General features: G+C 39.6%; 1 protein-coding gene across 1 annotated transcript in view; it reads left to right on the top strand.

The window, feature by feature from the left end:
* Positions 1 to 4375: 4375 nt before the first annotated feature.
* The window catches only part of LOC131572611 (coiled-coil domain-containing protein 171-like), a 57533-nt gene continuing 42086 nt past the window's right edge, over positions 4376 to 19822 (top strand). The window contains 3 exon segments of the mRNA XM_058825858.1: positions 4376 to 4422; positions 8846 to 8984; positions 10240 to 10414. Coding sequence (XP_058681841.1) covers positions 4376 to 4422; positions 8846 to 8984; positions 10240 to 10414 — 361 coding nt within the window.

Consider the following 19822-nt stretch of genomic DNA (forward strand, 5'->3'; position numbering starts at 1 on the left):
CTCCATTTACTGCTTGTACAATTCAGATATGTGGCTCTGAATATGTGACAGCTTGTCGTGGAGGTACAGGCAGCTGTTCTTCATTTCAAAATTGTTGGAGTCTGAGAATCAGAGTGTGTGCCCTTGTTTCTAATATTTAGTTCTAGGATTCAAAGAAACACTGAATTTAATATAATATGAAATTCATGAGCATGTTTTCATGGTGATACATGAAAACAAATGTTAAAGTTAGATAGGAAAAGTGTAAGTGTATAGATTAGAAAGTTTCTTAAATCACTGGGTGAAAAAGTAGTTTAGAGAACAGGAGACAAGATGGAGGATTTAGGGTGTTGTCTCTTGTTCTTCTTCTTTCTTCTTCATGTTCTTCTCCTAGGGGTTTTTGGGTAGTAGTAAGTGATTGGATAGAAAATACCGTAGTGCAGCACACAGGTGTTGGGTCATTGGGTCACAAAGGAAAATAATTTAGTTGGTGTTGAGGGTTAGGTGTTCTTTTTTTGTTTTGTTTTGTTGTTCTGGCCTGCCCATGGAATTTTTACCCATTAGTTGTGGAGACAACCTAACTGTGGGTACTTAATGGGTGCTTGACAAAGGACAAAGAGTGGCCGGGCCCGGGGGGGGGGAAGGGGGCAGGAAAGGAGGGTGGGGACAGTTTGTGGCTGGCTTTCTTTGGCTTCGGGAAAAGACATTCATTTTTCTGGGTCGTGGAGCTGCTGTGGGAGAGAGAAGGGAATTTCGCCATCACCCAGATGGAGCTGCTGCTTCTTCTCCTCCTTCCCTCTTTGTTGGTTGGCCTCACACCCCCTGTCCTGCCGGGATGTGTCGCAGTGGCAGCCACTGCCGTGGAGCTGCTGATACACCTCATCCACCAGCCCAGGATCTCAGCTCGTCCCTGCTGTCCCAGCTGACTGTTTCCTCGGAGCCCTGCAGGAGCACCGGGACTGCCCGCCCGAGGGGGTTTGTGAAACAAAGCCTCTCCTCCATCCCATCTCAGCCGAGAAAGCTGTCACAGGGTCCCTGGTTCTGTTTTCTTGCTAATGCTGTAGTTATTGTTGTTTGTTTGCCTGGTTATACTAGTAAAGGACTGTTATTCCTATCCCCAGATCTCTGCCTAAAGGCCCCTTGATTTCAAATTTATAATAATTTGGAGGGAGGGGGTCTACATTCTTTCATCCCAAGGGAGGCTCCTGGTTTCCCTAGCAGACACCTGTCTTCTAGGACATGCAGCCAGAAACTCGTTTTCTGAAATTATGGACAATCTGAATGTAATAACGAAGACAGTTCCACTAGTCCACAGCAAGTGTACCACTGATCTGGAGAAAGGCTCCTCATCTGGAGTGTGGATTGTGTGACAGTCTGTACACTACGTAAAAAAAGCATCCTTGCAGAAGCCAATATATGAATTTACAGAAAGGCTTCATGCAGCACAGATGGAACACCACTCACCATACCTACAACTTGCAGAATTCAAATGGAATTTCAGTGAGATGAAAGAAAGAAGATGACAAAGTCCAGAGCCTGCAAGAGCAATTAAATATGCCTCAGCAAAAGTTCATCACCCATGAGAGCTTTGACAGTGTAGGAGGATTAAGTAATGCATTATATTGGAAGCATCAGGCACAATCACTTTTGAATGAACAGAAGCAACAGCTACAGGCGTCAAACAAAAAACTAGAATTGCACTCCAGTGAAGAGGCAGATAAAAGCCAAGTCTTACATGAAACTCTGAAAGAAAACACATAGAGAGCATCTGGCCATGGATGGGACCTGACAACTTCACAAAAGGAAAGAGAAGACAACGGTGAGAAAGTCTGCATTTTATAACTCAATCTTTATTTCAGATATCCAGCCTTAAACCTCACTTTTCTGTGATTTGTCCATGGAGTTAGTTTGTTATCGTACTCTCTATTATTCCGTTTTAAAATCACAACTTCGTGCATTAAAATCTCTTGGAAATAATAATGAAAAAACCCAACGCCCAACACGCCATCCATCTCCCCTTATTTCATTTGTCACAATATATTTAAAATAACAACAAAACATAGGATTAGCAAAATCACAGCTGAAAGCCATTTACAGAGATCATGTCACAAATGAGAAATGAAGTTTTGAGATTTATCCCAAGGAGTGTGAAATGTTATGGAGTTTTTATCTCTTGCAATTAAAACCTTCAGTCTTGAAGGATATATCCCAGGTATCCTGATGGATATCCTGATGGATATCCTATGCTGTAAGACAAAACCTGAAAGAAGCTCAGGATACCATGGTTTGTGCCAACAAAGAGTTAAACCATCTACATGCTAATTGCGCAGACAGAGAGAATTTAACAGGAACTTTAAAACCAGAGCTACACAAAGTACAGGAGTGCTTAGAGAAGGAGAAAGTGCTTTTCCATGATTCTGCAGGGTGGATTTTATTGAGTTGACATACATGCTCGCACCTGGGGCTCTAAATCTCTCGGGTTGCGAGGTTTCACAAGAACCTTTCCCTAACCCTAACTCCCTCCTCATTGAGGTAAATATGCTCCTGCAGTCCAGAGACTTTGAATTCTGTCCACAGACATTCAAAACTTTCCAGCTGCTTGTTCCTCTCTATAACTTGGGCAAAGAGTGCACTGCCCTGAGGACACACACATCCCAGTCTGGCTTTTGTGTCAGTCAGTCCTTTTAATTTCCTGCATTTATATTTTACTGTCAGGAGACCTTAAGTCTTAAAACATGTCTGGGAGGCCAAAGAGAGCGGCGGGAGCCCTGGCAGAGCTCCACACTGGGTTTGGGGCATTGTGGCATCACTGTGTGCGTCCATGGCAACGGAGAAATTCCTGCATGCCTGCCTTGGGCTCTGCATTCGTCCCAGGACTCAAACTCCTGCGGTGCCAGGAGCCACTGCCATCTGACAGTCCATCCCAGCTCGTCATGCTGGAGGAGGAGTACCATCGGGACAGCTCCTAGCATCGGTGGCAGACTGTCTGGTGAGTTTCTGTAGTTTCACTGCAGAGTTGTTACTTGCTCCAGGATTTGCCCGTTTTAAGTTAGTGCGCCTTAAGGTCACAGTTAGATTTATTCTTAAGATCACAGTTAGATTTATTCTTGAGTGGTCTCTATTACCTTCAAATGTCATAGGACCTTCAAATGTCGTCTTGTAGCACCCCCTGCCATGGGCAGGGGCACCTGCCACTATCCCAGGTTGCTGCTCCAAGACCTGTCCAGCCTGATCTTGAACACTTCCAGGGATGTAACAGCTACTCTGGGCAGCCTGTGCCAGGGCCTCACCACCCTCACTGAGGAGAACTTCTTCCTTGTATCTATTCTAAATCAGTGGCCTATTCCGAAGTATTCAGCCTATATTCAGAAGTTTGCAAGAAGAAACTGACACAAGTTTTTAATCAAACATGATTCCCCAAACAAAAACTTTCTCTGCTGTTTTGTTTACTTATAGAGCTCCCAACAAGCTGCCCCATGGCACTGGATTTTTTTTTTTCCTAAGTGAAATAGTATGCTTTTGAATTTTTCCCTTTGTGTGCTAGTAAGCTATTGATATGTATTTTAACAGAGGAATATTGCATATTTAAAATCTTTAGCATTCCTAGGTGATGCTTTTCAGATTTAGTTTTTTCTTTTCCTCTATGTGACTTCAGAGTAATTTAAATAAGTTTTAAAACTTCAGAATGATGTGGATGTGAGAGAAAACAGTTTGTGTCATGAAACTACTTTTTTTTTTTCCTGTTCATTATGAGATTTTGGTATGAATTGCAATAATGAAAAGAATGGTGTTATGAAAAGCTAATTTATTAGTTCTCAGGGCTACATCTTAATGCAAAAATTCTTTGCAATTTGTGAAAGACTTAGAACCCTTTAACATAGCAAGTATTCTGTTAGAGAGGTAGCCGTGGATATGTGATTTACTTAAAAAATCAAAGTACCTTCATTTATCTCCCTTAGAGTTGTTTTGAAGAGAAGCAGACTTTGTAATCTGCTTAGGAGAATGTAGCTCAATCTGTGCAAACGTAATATTTTTTTATTGGTTTTCTGAAAACTCTTGTCAGTGGATATTCTGCTATATATATTTGCTTGTCTACAATATTCAGGCTTAGAGGAGTAGCAGTACAATGCTGTTTTCTGAAGCTGATGTCAAAATGCAGTTGTGGTAATTGCTCACATGACATGGTAGTAACACTGCTGTGTAACTGATCATGAGTGGTTAACAAATATTTTAGTAGGTTGACAAATAAAGTAAAGCATGTCTCTGCATGTGGCTTTAATGGTTTTATGATATAGAAGAGACTATTCTTTGAAGCTCATCAAATAAAAGTATATATGGTTAACTATGTTCTTAATTCTCCACAGTTTATAGACTTAAAAACTGCATTTTAGCCACCATGACTTCACCCTCTTCAGACAACATCTCTTCCAGGGAAGCTAATCGGTGAGGTCCAGTTCTGGATTTTTAAGTCTAGCAGTTTAATTCCTGCTTTTGTGGCTTATTTATTTTCTAGATGCCTGAAATGATGCATTTCAGGCTGAGGAAGAACCAGACATAGTGTGGTACATGCAAGCTGTCATAGAGTCATCAGGAGGTAGTTTCTGCCAGCATGTAGGAACACTGCCCAGGAAGCACAAGAGGGTTTTCTACATTTACTGAGGTGGTAGAGGTTGGCTTTAAGTCTTACCATGACCCCTGTATTTTATAACTTAATAAGTTATGATTTAACAAAATATGAATACGATCTATATCCAACTGAGACAGACAAAGACTCTTTAACCATTTTGGGGTTACATAGCGGTATGTTTATTAACAGCTCTGGGCCAATGCTGGGCCAGTGCTGGGTCTCCTCTTAATACACACGGCCTCGAATACAGGTGAATACAGACTTTTTATTTACAGAAATATTGAATACAAATGCATATTCATAACCCAGTTGCCACTCATTCTCCACTTCTTATGCTAATTAGGAAAAAGCAATTAAGCATGCATAGTTTGTTCCTTTAAATGGGTTGGTGGTCCTATTATGAGGAGGGGTCACAAATGGGAGGGAGGAAGGAATATATCTCTTCTTCATCCTGAGCTTTCTACCTTTTCAATGCAAAGTGACAAATGGACCCTTGGCTAGGCTTCTAGTTTCATGTCTTCAATGAGTTTCTGATTTGCAATTGTCTTATGTTTTTGAAGTTCCTTACCAGATTCCTTGTCTCTCATTATAAGCCCAGCTGAACAAGCATAAAGTTGACAGACGATAAGTTATTAGCCAATGATTAACCTCTGATTTTAGCAAAGCCTATCTACCTTTAATTTTAACTAGGCTCATCTATTTTAATTAGATTTAGCAAGGCTTATTTTTAATTAAGGCCTCAGCTTCTCTCAAATCTTAAATTCTTCAACTTTTATGTCTCAGTTATAAGTTTGATCTTTGGCACTATTTGTCTCTCTTTAGTCTGTACAAAAATACCAGTTATATAGGAACAGCAAAATTCCACAAATACGAACTTTGGTTAGAAAATCAGACTGCAGTCTGCTCCTTCAACTGCAGAAGTTTAGCAAAATTACACTGCTAGGTAGTAAGTGAAAGAACATTTCTCTCTATTGCAAAATTACTCTGCATTTTCTGCCAACTGTGGAATTGAAGCTAGTGAAAAGCTGTTTTTCTGCAATGGTCAGTGATGACTGCAACCATCACTTCCACTTGGGAAGTGAACACTGAGAATTTAGGCTTTGAGCTACAGAATACCTTCTGCGATGTAGAACTCAAGAGCTATTTCACTTGTGCATATGGTTTCTTGAAAATTCTTAAAATCCTGCTAAAAATGCTGTTGTAAATAAAATCTGCAGTTGGTAATAAACATCTTTTAGCTCAAAAACAAGGGTTGATGAACTAGTAATACATGAAAATGCAAGTAGAAAACATTCTCTGAATTTTGTTATATTTTGCAATTTGTGCATGCTTTAAAACTTTCCAGGGATTTTGTGTTTTGTCTTTGATTGAGCCTTCTGAGAGGTTTATGGTTGTAGCACTTCTAGTTGTTACATGAAGATGGAAGGAAACATCTCCTACAAGTGGTAATAGGAAGCTTTCATAAAGTACTGCATTTGCTGGCCATGCTGTGACAATTAAACAAAGTATCATAGAAAAAAAATTCTTAAGGCTAGCTTCTATTTGATTTGAAATGTTTAAGTAGACAGCCAAAATGAACTGGTTAACATAGTAATAGTTCACAGTTCACCTGACTGGGTGTTTATTTTTCTTTGTTTGTTTTTGTTGGTTTGGGTGTTTTTGATTCTATTCTAAGAAAAAAATTGTGTTTTTCTGATATATATGTATATATTTAAGTTTCCACCAATTGCATTGTGAATTCAGAAGCTGTGCATTAAACGCTATTTCAAAAAGCTGTCTATGCTTTCTTGCCAGTATTTAATATTACGTTCTCTCTGTTTCAATACTCTAATACACATTTTTCATTTCCATAGCATCTCTAATTTGCTAATGTTTGTGGTGCCATATAATTTGTGCATGGTATGGTTTTGTGGTTTTCTTTATTCCTCCCCCCATCCCCCCACCCCGCAATTCAGTTAAGCAGAATAGTTAATTGCATAGTTAGTTTCTCTTCTGAGTAACTTTTAATGTGTGTTTCCATTATGATTTTTTGTTAGTGGGTATTTAATAGAAGAGCTGAAAGAAACAGAGTTCTTTAACTCTGATTGCTAAACAAACTCATGTAATTTAATTAAAGCCTTAAAGGTTTTTACTAAAAGTAGTTTTTCTCTTGATTTCATTCCATGTGTTCTCCATGAAAATAACATTAAATCTCACCAGGTTTAAAGAAGCCAAATGACTCCCCTGCTGCCTACAGACCAAATAAATGGTTACCTTTTCCATAACCCTTTTTTCTTGGACCAAGTCTTCCCCAGTTTTCAGTTTGGGTTATTTTTCCCCCTTGGTGCTCTCTGGCTTTTTAGCTATCCTGAGCTGAGACAGATACTTCATTCATCATCTCTGAATAAATTTACTTGTGTTTATTTCTTCTGTATTTTCCCCAGAAAAGGAGAAAAAAGGGTCTCTCAAACCTATTACATGATGTCCACAAACAACATTTTATTCAGCTTACAGATGCTCTGGCTCTTCAGGTTCTAGTTATTTCCAAACCTTTTTGTTGCAGCACCTGAGTTGCATTAAATAAAGTGATTTTAATTGTTGCTGGTGTCTTGCTCTTTGAGTCATGCTGGTTGCTCTGGGTATGGCTCTGGTAGTAAGTACTGAAAACAAATAATGGGCTTTCTTGCAGTGAATGTAGGTTTAATGATTCTTATCTTCTGCATTTATTAAACATATAAAATGTGTTCAGAACACAGTACCTTGTGGAACAATTTCTGATGGACATACAGCTATTCTGATTTCACAGATGAAGTCTGTCTTCTTTTTAAATGGGAATATACTAAGTACAGTTATAAAATGTTTATTGTCTGCAGCTAAAAAGCCTGCAATTTCATCCTTTAATAGTGGTAATGTCTTAAAAGGCAAGATTTAGTCTAAGTTACCAATCACCTCATTGATGGTATTTATGACTTTTTTGCCAGTCGAAAAAGTATGTGAGAAAAGATCTCCTCAGGTAAATTTTCGGTCATGAAAAATGTTAATTGTTTCTATACACAAATCTTGTGGTAAAGTGGTGACTTTTTATTTAGAAAGATCTATTAATTAAATTCCAGTACAGGGTAATATCTGTAAAAAATACTTCATTTAGACAAAGGTACGGTATTTTAGTATTTACATTTCTGTATTATATTATACCAATCTAGTGCCTAATTTAATCATGTTTCTTTTACTGGTGTATTTCACATTTATTTCCCATAAACTCTTGCACTTTTGTGTGGAGAAAGAAATTGTTGCTGTCTTACATACATTAACATAATGTGAAAACCAACATATGTCAAATAATGTGAACACTGATTTTCAAGTACTGAAATAACTTAAAAGTTGTCCAGTTTAAAGCTATAATAATTTCACTTCAAATTATTTAACCAGTTAATAAATACATATTTTATATACATATTTATATGTGCATATATATATACACATATATATATGTATAATACTTATTTATGTGTGTATATAAATATATATAAATTTGTATATTCTATGTATAAATTTTTCACTTGATATATAGAAACTTGGTTTTGACTCTATTATTGCTTGTGGTGCTCAAGGGCTGATTCTGCTAATTGCAAAGTAGATTTTAACTGAAATAGTAGTAGAAATGAAGATAAAACAAGGTAGTTTGGAGGACTAAACCTTTGTGTTGTGCTTGTGATCAGTTGCATGTCTGTAGTTTGAATGTATGTATCTCTGAAGACAAAGTGTGTAGAAGAGTTTTTTCACACATCTGTGTGTTTGTTTAATGACAGAGATGGTTTTGAGATGCTAACTCATGTTAAAAAAGGGGACTCACTGTGGAAACAAAAAGCTTGTCAATTATTTTAACTTTAATGATTGGAATGATATTTTTAAGACTCCTGGAAGTTAATTACCAAATATGATGGAAGTTCTTTATCAAAAATAAAGATACTGAAAAATAAGAATTAACTTGTTACATTTAAATCAATTTTGTTAATCCAAAGTGCATCGATCTTTTAAGCTCCTGCTGTCACATCTCTCAAATCTTGCACAGTAAGCAATTCTATAGAATTCTTTCTTCAAAGAGCAGTAGTAAGATGAAAACTGCGCAAAGTTATTTTACTTATGTCAATGTTTAAAATTCTGGGCCCATGATTGGGTAATTGAAGTAAAGAAACATTAAAACTTCAAAGGAACACTCTTTTTCTTTTTTTTTTGTTTTTTTGAAAACACATATTTCAGCTCAGATAATGATATACAAGAATTCCAGTTACCTCAGGATAGAAATCCATCAGAAATGGACACTGTTGAAGATTTGAGAAGGAAACTCCATAAGCTTGAGAAAAAAAATTTGGAATTAACCAATCAACGCAATCAAGATGTAAGGACTCTTTTTGCTTGTTTGTTTGTTTGCTTGCTTTATTTTACCCATGGAATAAGTGTAATTTGTTTCCTTAAATGCAATTTGTCTCCTTGAAATAATCGTCTCACCAGGTGAATCAAAATCACAGTCACTTGTTGGAAAATAACAAAGAAGTAGCACTATACAGACCTCTCATGACTGTCCGTAGGAACTGATATCTCTTTTAGTGTCATTGCTAATACTTGAAGGTGTGTGTAAGAAACTTGAGCACTACACAAGAGCAAAGTCATGCAGAAGAATATTTTGCACCCCCAGCTTTGGAATTCTCAATGTAGGACATGGTTTGTTTGAGTGTTTTAATTGCAGTAATTCCAGGGATCCATTTTACACAATTGCCCCACCATTGATGGAGCAATGGGAGCACAAGAGCAAGTCACTGTGTAAGAAGCAGGAATCTCTAAATCAATAGATATGGAGAAACAAACTTGGTTTAATGGCTGTATTTAATCAACAACAGATGAATGAGCACCCGCACCAGCTGCCCCTAACAAACTGCTGAGAGCAGAATTGTTACTTGGAACAGTAATAAAAGTTCAAACTAAAGAAAATTGTAATGAAGTATTTTCCCACTGCTACTTCATTTAGGTAATAGTTTGCCGCAAGAGCATTGGGGCAAACCTTTGTAATGGGGTTAAATTATTTCCCATGAATGAAGCTCCTGTTGATAAGCATGCTGCTGATTTGTAGATGTTCTGAAGAAATGTATGCTTTACTTTCCACCTTCTTGTGTTCAAATGGCTTTAATGTAGTTTCCTGGATCCAGTTTTTGACAGCAGTGACTAGACTATCTTTCTTCCACTGGATAAGAAGCCTTTTTGAAGCGTTTTCTTTGTTTTGTTTGTTGTGTTTAATAGCATTCTGCTTGACTGCTAAACATGATTGGACTGATGTTTGTGTTTACGTAGTGAGTTACTAGGTGTTCAGTAGTCTAGTTCTATAAGAACACAACTGTTCTTATAGTTGTTAATTACAGTTACCAGAAAACTGCCTGTGGAATATATTTATCACTTTTATTTTCTTAAGGCAGAGTATGTTTGGAAAAAGCAGAGGGGTATGTTTAAAGTACATGAAATTTATTTAGGAGCAGAATCAGTTTGCATTAAGAAAAATGGTATTTAAAATGTGCAGTTTCTAGACTGTATTTCAATTTCAGACATAATTCAGGGATAAAATGGCAGCTGTGAATGCAATTTTCAAAATATTTATTTTCTAGTTGTCTCGCTATGAGAAAGAGATAATAAAATTAAGGTTGGAACTTGAGAGAGGAGAGGCTCTTCGCCGACATCTGGAGAGTGAAATGTCATTTGCTAGAAAAGAGGCTCATATACAGATGTATTCTGCAGAGGACGAGCTATGTGATGCAAAAGCCAAACTTTTGGAACTGCAAGGTAAATATAAAAAAAAAAAATCATGGACCAGAGGCTACATCAGCCCCAAATAATTAAAACAAGCAGAGATTGGACAAAATTTTCCTGTTACTTATTTATATATAAGTATATATTATATATATATACTTATAAGAGGTCTCTTATTTTCCCATGTCTTACTCATTTGCTTTTGTAAACTCATAAGACTTTACAAAACCCTTGCTGTCTCATATGAATTAAATATAACCTGCTAAATCTATTGATCCTTTTTTTTCTCACACTCCTTACCTTCTGTTATTCCTTCCCTCAGTGTGTGCAGAATTATAATTAAGATGTCCCTCTCCACATCCTGCTTATCACTATGACCAGCAGTTCTTTCTTTAACATTTCAGTGGGGAAAAAAAATCTAGTCCTGTTTATTTGTTTACTTTCTTTCCAAAAGCACTTTTTTTTTTCCTCCAGGAGTTCTCATTGTACTGTTTTTTTCTTTCATATTTTCAAATATTTCTAGTTTTTTATTGTTCATATCTGACCTTTTCATGTCATCTTTAGTTTTCTTTTTATACAAATAACATGTTATGACAGCAGTATATGGAAAGGAAGGATTTTACCTAGACATTTTTTCCCCTACTAGTTTTGCACTCAGAAACTCAAATATTCTTAATCCTTCTCAAACAGAGAGGGAATTCACACACTTAAAATCTGGGGAGATTATTTTTTTTGTTACCTAAGTAAATATAATACTCTTTAAATGTAGTACAGGAGATGTATTAGTGGGCCTTTGGTGTTCACTGAAAAGACTGGAGCACTCCTGGAGTTTGTAACCTTACAAGGATGAAAGGAGACTCTGAAACTTGCAGGTGCACTTATACTGCCAGATTGTTTTTTAAAGATAATAAGAAATCTGCCCTTTCATTTGGAGAATACACAAATTATAGAAATCTTATGGCTGGTTTAAATTTCTCAAACTGTTTTTTGTTTGATTGAGTTATTTTCTTTTTTTGGGATTTTTCTTTTTTTTTTCTTCTTTTTTTTTTTTTTTTTGGTATGTTTTTTTTGTTTTGTTTTGTTTTGTTTTTTCTGTTTTTGTTTTTGTTGTGACAAATATCAAAGAAGCCAAATAGTCCAGCTGTTGCTTCTTGTTTCTGTTATAAATGCAAAGGCAAATTCAGGCTAAAAATAAAAAGAGAAATTTATTAATAAACAATAAAGAACAAACAACGAGAAAAAACCACAATAAAACGGTCAGCGCAGCGCTGGGTGGACAGGGTCTACACCGGAGGTGTAGGATTCCCAAATCCACGTTCGAGGGTTCTCAGGCCTGGGGTTTTATAGAGATTTTATGTCCTCAGTCTAGAATTCCAAGCAGGCTCCATTCGCCAAGTGTCCTTGATTGTCTGGTGAATGGATTTCCTGGCATGGAAAAATAGAGCTAACAAGTGTCTGGACAGGATCTCCTCATATGTAAAGAGATTCTGTATGTATTTCAATTTGTGTCATCAAGGCAGAGTGGTGTGATCCGGGCCGGTGCCGATGGATATCTCGGCAGCGTCTTTCCCTTTGTTTCTTTTGATTGCTTCTCCAACATCGGTTTGACAGGTGGGGTGTTTAGGTCTGGCGACGACTACCTTCTCGGGGCTTGTCTTTTTGTCGACCTGATTGTTCCCCAACAGAGATTTGCAGGGCGTTGTTCAGGTCCGGAGATGGATATCTCCTCCGAGCCAGTTCTTTTTTTTTCCTGATGGCCCTCGTCCTGTCTATTTTCTGAGCTGATGTTCGTTATCTGGGTGTTGGCTGCAATCTGTTGCCTTTGGGAGGGAAATCCCAGCCAGACCCGGAGAAGGATTTTTTTACATTTTGGATTTTATATCATTACAACACATACATATCTTATTTATACTTTTTACGAATTTTTATTTACAGATTAATTTATTACAGTCCCCCGCCTAATAATTCATCCCATTAAAAATTCGTATTTTAATCAATCGTTACTGGAAGAGGAATACTGGTATTCCCCTTACTCAATTTCATTTTCTTCCCAGTTTGTTAGTGTATCCTCATTGTTTTTTTGAGATAACATGTGTTTACTTTCAAACTCCTCCAAGGCTTTAATTGCATTTTTACTTTCTTTCTCTTCTTCTAACTTCATTAGTTTAGAAAGAAGGGTTGTTTTCCCTTGTGCTTTCTCCGGGTCTATTGGGAGGGTGGCAATTTGCATTCCTTGTACCACAGAATGTATCAATCTGATCAAGCAAGGAATCAGACAAGGCAGGAAGATAACACCGGCAATCGAACATCCTATAAAGAAAACTTGCTTTTTCCACCAAGCCCCCTGTCCAAAAATTTGATCCCACCAGGAGGCTTGCAAAATGGAATTCCACTTTTGGACTGGCACATGTGCCACCTTTTTTATTTCAGCTGCTAGTCCCTTTATAGTTTCTCCGTAGTCATCAATCTCCATGCAACACTCGGACTCATTATATCTACCGCACACTCCTCCCTCCTCAGCTAGCAAATAGTCGAGAGCTAATCTATTTTGATATACAAAAGCTCTCATCTGTGAATGTTGTTTCGCTAGGAGTTCTAGGGCTTCTGAAGTGTGATTCGAGACTACTTCTACTACAGCCTGCAACCTAATAAGCCGATTGAGGAGATAAATGGGGGTCCGGTAACCCCAGCTGCCGTCATTTGCCCAGGTAGCGGGCCCATAACATTGAATGATCCTTTCGGCAGGCCACTCCTCCTCTTTCCACTTTTGGTTACCTCCAGCCATCGGTAGTTCTCGTTTCAATTCCCTCTTTTGCCGGGCTAACGTTTCAAAGAGGGGAGCACCTAAAGACTTACTTTCGTCTTTAGGCAATGTAAAGAAAAAAGGCCGAATTATCCCAAGTGTGCAGGATCCTTTCCATTTCTTTGGCAATTCACTGTATGCTTTCTTTCCGCATACCCAGTAAATCCCGTCCGGTGCCTCCAACCTTTGTTTGATTTTGCCGGGTCCTCCCAATATTCCCTCAGGCCTATAAATGTATGGAAGGGATTGGCCCCATGATTTTTATTCCAACAGAGTCCAATTATGTCTACCCATTCACAGTTATTTTCCCGAGAGTGGCTCCAATAACCCTCGGGTGGTTCTGGTTGCCAGACCTTCGTTTTCTTATCTGAATTTACCGTGAGAGTGTTTACACACAGGGTGTACCCTACTAAATCGGTAAATTCTTTTCCCTCCCAGCTAATGCAAAACGTTCCAATTATTCTTTTATCAATTACCCATCCCTCAGGTCTCCGTGTCGTTTTGGATAATTTCAGTCCTGTCCATTTTAGCAATTGTTCCGGGGTTAATCCCTCTCCCTTCCATGGCCATCTTTCGGCCGATTTCAAGCCACCGCATATCCAACAGTTAGATAAACCTAATTCGGTGGCAATTTCCTGCATTAAGTCTATAAATAGATTTTGGTTGGGGCTGGGTAAATTCCAGCTGTTGTATTGTTTTTCTAATTGTTCATATTGTTCACTGAGAGAGTTTAGCCTTTCTTGTTCTAACCTCTTTCTTGTGTTTTCCATTTCTCGTCTCTTTAACTCCAGGGTTAGTTGTTTTATTTTATTTTCCAGATCTAACCCTTCATTATCTTTTGAAAAACAGAATACTTGGTCAAACTGCAAACACACTCGATCATCATCACTTTTTAGCAAATCCAAAATTATAGGCTCATTATTGAATGACGTTTTTGTTTCATGTTTTAAATTTTTCCCTTCCCAATACATTTTTCCACCCATCGTACAAGGTTTTAAGTTTGCTTTATTGTAGCAAAGAGGGTTGACTTGGTAATAAGCTATGAAAGTTGATTGCCTCTTCCCCCCAATCCAGACAGTTTTGTTACACTGTCCACAGACCGAAATTGGGGAAACTCCCCTTACCTCCCTTTTGTTTTGGAAGTGAGTTGTTTGAATCTTTTGTTTTCCCAAGGTCCGAAATTGCTTTTCCATAATACTTGCCCCTGGGTTGGAGCACCAAATCTTCCCCTTTAATTTGCACAAATCAAATTGGGTATCATTTGACCAGCATACCCCTGCGTGCAATTCTGGAGGACAAATGATCAATCGCTCGGTTTCTGTGGCAGTTCGGCACTGCTCACACTTCCCCGGGAGACTCACTCCTGGAGGCGCCTCGGGGTTCATTCCCTCGGCCAAGCACATGGCTAGGTTCAGGATCATCAGGATTCCCCACCACTGCATCCCTCTGCCTTGCCCTTCGCCCATATATGAACATACGGCGGGGAAAGCCATCTTCTCGGCAGCAGGGACTGTCTTCAGGGGCCCTTGAAGTCCTGATGGCAAACCTTCTCTTAAAGATCGCCCACCGAGATGCTTTGATCGTGTCAATCCTGCACGGTACTTTTATTGTTCGGTGGCACTCAATTACTAGAGGTTCCGCCTTGCAGTCAAGTTGACCTCTCAATCCCTTTCGGAAAAACAGGAACCACTCAGGAGAGTCGAGTTCCAGCCGGCCCGCCCGGGTAGCAAGTATTAGGAATCGGTTGGTCTGATCTAATTCTTTTTCTAAACACTTAGTGCACAAACCCCTTGGTTTATACCCTCTTAAACAGTGAGCCACCCAAATTTGCTTACAATAAGCGCACTTAAAGTGTACAAAAGGAAAGCAGTAACAATCAAAATTGGTACAACTTATCCGTTCTTCACTCATTTGTGGTGTCGCCGAAGCTTGATTTTCAATTCTCCCGGAGGGGTAGTAACTTTCCACTCGTAGGAATTGTAGTTTGAAACTTTCTTTGCTCGAGAAGAGTGTGTCCAGCCCTTCTCGGCAGTTCGAACCGCGGTATCTGTAGTTAAGAGGACGAGAAATGGGCCTTCCCAGTGAGGGCTCAGGGGAAGCTCCTTCCACACCTTGATTAGAACTTTATCTCCTGGTCGAATCTGATGAATGGGAAATCCCAGCATTGTGCTTTGAGGAATCAATCCTCTTCTCCTCAGTTCCTGTAAATTTTTATTTATAGAAATGAGGTATGGTTGAAGTTGCACATCCTCCACTTGAGGATGTGCTACCAGCATTCCATGCTTATATGGCATTCCATATAGCATTTCAAAGGGGGACAAGCCTGTTTCGGAATGTGGCATGGTTCTGATATTCAACAATGCCAAGGGGAGACATTTGATCCAAGACATTTTTGTTTCAATTATAAGTTTGGACAGCTGCAATTTTAATGTCTGATTCATTCTTTCTACTTGCCCCGAACTCTGAGGATGCCAGGGGGTGTGATATTGCCATCTTATTCCTAATGCTTCTGATAATTGTTTAATAATTTTTGAAGTAAAATGAGTGCCTTGATCTGAGTCAATATGATCCACTATCCCATATCTGGGAATTATTTCTTCTAGTAGAATTTTAGACACTGTTTGGGCTGTAGCCTTTGCTCTGGGAAAAGCTTCTACCCAATGTGTCAACTTATCTACTATTACCAGCAAAAATTTATTTCTACCAATTTTTGGTAATTCTGTGAAATCAACTTGGATTCTTTCAAATGGCCGGTACGAGAGGGGCCGACCTCCCCAATTTGATTGCTTAAAATTTGATCGATTTACTTTTTGGCATATCACACACCCCTGTACCTCTTGTTTTGCGAGCTCAAAGATTCCTTTGCACCCAAAGAATTTCAAAAATTGTTCAGCCAATGCCCTGGTTCCAAAAATGCGTCTGTTCGTGCAACCTTCTGAGTATTCCTTTTGCTATTCCCTTTGGGACTAGCTCCCTCCCGTCTGGTAACCACCATTTACCCTCTTTGAAGTAGCCTCCTACCTTTTTGAATTCTTCCAGCTCCTTTTCCGAAGGGAGCAAGGAAACTTCTGGTGGTTCCCTTGGGACTATCTCAGGAATACTTACCGTTAACAAAGCCGCTCGTTTTGCTTCTTTGTCCGCCAAATTGTTCCCCCTCGTGTGGAATTGCCACCCAGTTTGGTGTCCTTTTACATGAACAACCGATATCTCCTGTGGCTCTCTGACTGCTTCTAAAATTTGCCTGATTATTTCTCCATGTATTAAATCTTTTCCTTTTGTGTTAATCAAACCCCTTTCTTCCCATATTTTTCCAAAAGTATGCACCACTCCAAATGCATACCTAGAATCAGTGTAAATGGTTCCCCTTTTTCCTTTCAAGCCCTGAAGAGCTCTTAGGAGAGCAAATAGCTCACAAGCCTGTGCAGACCAACTTGCTTTTAGGGGACCCGATACTATAGTTTGTCCTGTCATGCCATTTATGATGGCATATCCTGATCTTCGTTTTCCTTCAACCATTTTTGAGGAGCCATCAATGAACCATTTTTCTCCTCCTTCCAATTCCTGATCCTCCAAGTCAGGCCTAACCTTGGTTTGCAGTTCTACTGTCTCGATGCAATTATGAAGTAGCTTACCTGTTGGTTCTCCAAACAAAAACTGCGCCGGGTTCTGTGCAGTAGTTGTTCTTAGTTCCAGGCCTGGTGAGCTGATTAACATGACTTCATATTTCAGGAGCCTCGAATCAGTTAACCATTTCTCTGCTTTCTGTTGTAAGATATTCCTTACATCATGTGGGGTGAATACTATCAAAGGAGCTCCAAAGGTTACCTTTTTCGCTTCCCCGACCAACAGAGCCACTGCCACAATTGCTTGCAAGCAAGTAGGCCAGCCTCGACTGACTGGATCTAGAATTTTTGAAAAAAATCCTATGGGTTTTTTCTTTTCTGCCCATTCCTGGGTCAGAACTCCTTGCGCTGTTTGTCCACTCACGTCTACAAACAGCTGAAACTCTTTATTAGTGTCTGGCAAGGTTAGTACTGGGGCAGTTATGAGGGCATTCTTTAATTCTTGAAATTTAATTTCATCCTGTACTGTCCATTTCAATCTATTGGTGTTTAATCTTTCATACAGAAATTTTACGTTCTCACTAAATCCTTCAATCCACTGTCTGCAATATCCCAGGAGCCCTAAAAATTGTCTAATTTGTCTTTTTGTTTTTGGGGCAGGGAGCGTGAGAATTCCCGCCACTCTCTCAGGATCTAATTTCTTTTTTCCCTGAGATGTCCAATGTCCAAGATATTTTACCTCAGGCTCTGTGAATTGCAGTTTGGATTTTGATACCTTCAATCCTTTCTGTCCCAAAAAATTCAACAAAGAAATCGTGCTCTTTTTCACCTTTTCTTCCGTTGCTCCGGCAATTAAAAAATCATCTACATATTGTAGTAATTTTGTCCCCTCCTCTGGAATGAATTGGGTGAGTAGTTGCTCCAGAGCCTGTCCAAACAGGTTCGGAGATTCTACAAATCCCTGCGGGAGGACGGTCCACCTTAGCTGTTGCTTTCTGTTGGTGTCCGGATCTTCCCACTGGAAGGCGAAGAAATTCCTACTTTTTTCATCCAAAGGGCAGGTCCAGAAAGCGTCTTTTAAATCAATTACACTATACCATACATCCTCGGGTGAGAGTCTGTTTAGTAAAGTATAAGGATTTGCCACCACCGGAAACCTGGTTCGGGTTCTAGCATTTACTGCTCTGAGATCCTGAACCAGTCGGAAGCTCCCATCCGCTTTCTTTACTGCCAGGATGGGGGTGCTGTGTTGGGACATGCAGGGTTCGAGGGTACCCCCTCTGAGAAGGTCATCGATTACTAATTTCAAACCCCTTCTCCCTTCTATCAGGATGGGATATTGTTTGATCCTTATCGGATCTTCCGGGTTCTCTATTTCAATTTTGATGGGAGTAATATTTAACTTCCCCACCTCCCCTTTTGAATGCCACACTCGGGGATCGATTTCCCTTTCATCTTTTGGAGTTAAATGGAATATCTTTATTATCAATTCGGAATTTCTTACAACAATATTTATACCTAATGCAATAATCATATCTCTTCCTAATAAATTGTAATCAGCTTCTTCTACTAATAACAAATTTCCTAAGCATACTTTATTTTGCGATTCAATCTCCACATCTTTTATTACAGAGACCTTGAAGGGATCTCCCTTAGCACCAATTACAACCACCTTTTCCTTACTTGCCACACATCCCATAGGTAATTTCTGCAGGGTGCTTCTTTCAGCTCCCGTATCAACCAGGAATTTTATTTCCTGACAATGGGGACCCACCTTCAATTTTATCAAGGGCTCCTTTGCTGTTACCGTCCCCATCTGAAAGAGCCCAAGACCCCCCTAATCTTCTTGAAATACTTTTTCATCCTTTATTTTTTGTCGACAGTCCCGTTGGATGTGTCCTACCTTTTTACAGTAGAAACACTCCGGAGGATCTTTTCGTGGGGCGGGACCGCCCTTTTGAGACCCTTGTTGCTTTTTCGGTACTGTTTTAAACTTGCTCTGTGTCTGATCTTGTTTTTGTACTTCTTTTACTGCGGCCACTAATATTTTGGCCTGGAGTTTCTGCTTTTCATCCTCTCTCCTCATGTAAATCTTTTGAGCTTCCCTCAGAAGCTCTTGGAGACCTTTCTCCTGCCACCCATCGATCTTTTCTAATTTCCTTCTGATATCTTCCCATGACTTTGCCACAAATTGGGTTGTGAGCAGGACTTCCCCCACCGGAGAGCTAGGGTCAGTCCCAGAGTAAATCTGCAGACTTCGTCGCAATCTCTCTAACCATTCGGTGAGTGATTCCTCCTTTCCCTGGCATTCCCCAAATACCTTACTAATATTCTGTCCTCGGGGTACTGCCTCCCTTATTCCTTGCACGATTATATTTCTTAGATCAATCGTGCTCCTCCTACCTTCCTTCGTCTGGGCATTCCAACTCGGGCTCACACTAGGCCACTTTTGATCGCCTGGCGTCCCCTGCGGGTTGCGCCGTTCCCAGTCTCTGATACCAGCCTGTTTAATCATCTCTCTTTCCTCTTGACTAAACAGTGATCTTAGGATGGCCATGAGATCTTCATATGTATAAATATTACTACCCAAAAAATCATCCAATCTTTCAGCCACCCCAAACGGATCATCTAGCAATCGCCCCATCTCTTTCTTAAACGCTCGCACATCCCCTGAGTTAAGGGGTACATTCATGAACCCAATTACTCCAGGGGCAGTTGGCATTTCCCTGAGAGGAAACATTCGGTGTCCATTCTCATTCTCCTCTCACTCCTCACTCATCAACTTTGCTTTTAAACGAGTCCTACTCGCAGGAGGGGAACTGGGGTTTGTGGGGGTTTGTTCTTTTATTATTTGTGGGAAGTCTGCTGCCGCCAGGTTACCGAGAGGGACCCCCTCTATTAAGTTTGAGGGTCCTGGCTGTGGCGGCCGGACGGGCAATTGTGGATAGGGTGATCCCCAGCCTTGCACCACCATAGACTCTGGAGAGGTTGTGGCAGCTGGGGTTTCCACAGGCGGGGACAAAGGGAGGGTTGCCGGAACCACTGCTGGTGCCGACTCCCTTGTTCGCGATGTGT

Source organism: Poecile atricapillus, chromosome Z (assembly GCF_030490865.1).
Source record: "Poecile atricapillus isolate bPoeAtr1 chromosome Z, bPoeAtr1.hap1, whole genome shotgun sequence".
In the NCBI taxonomy this organism is placed as follows: Eukaryota; Metazoa; Chordata; class Aves; order Passeriformes; family Paridae; genus Poecile; species Poecile atricapillus.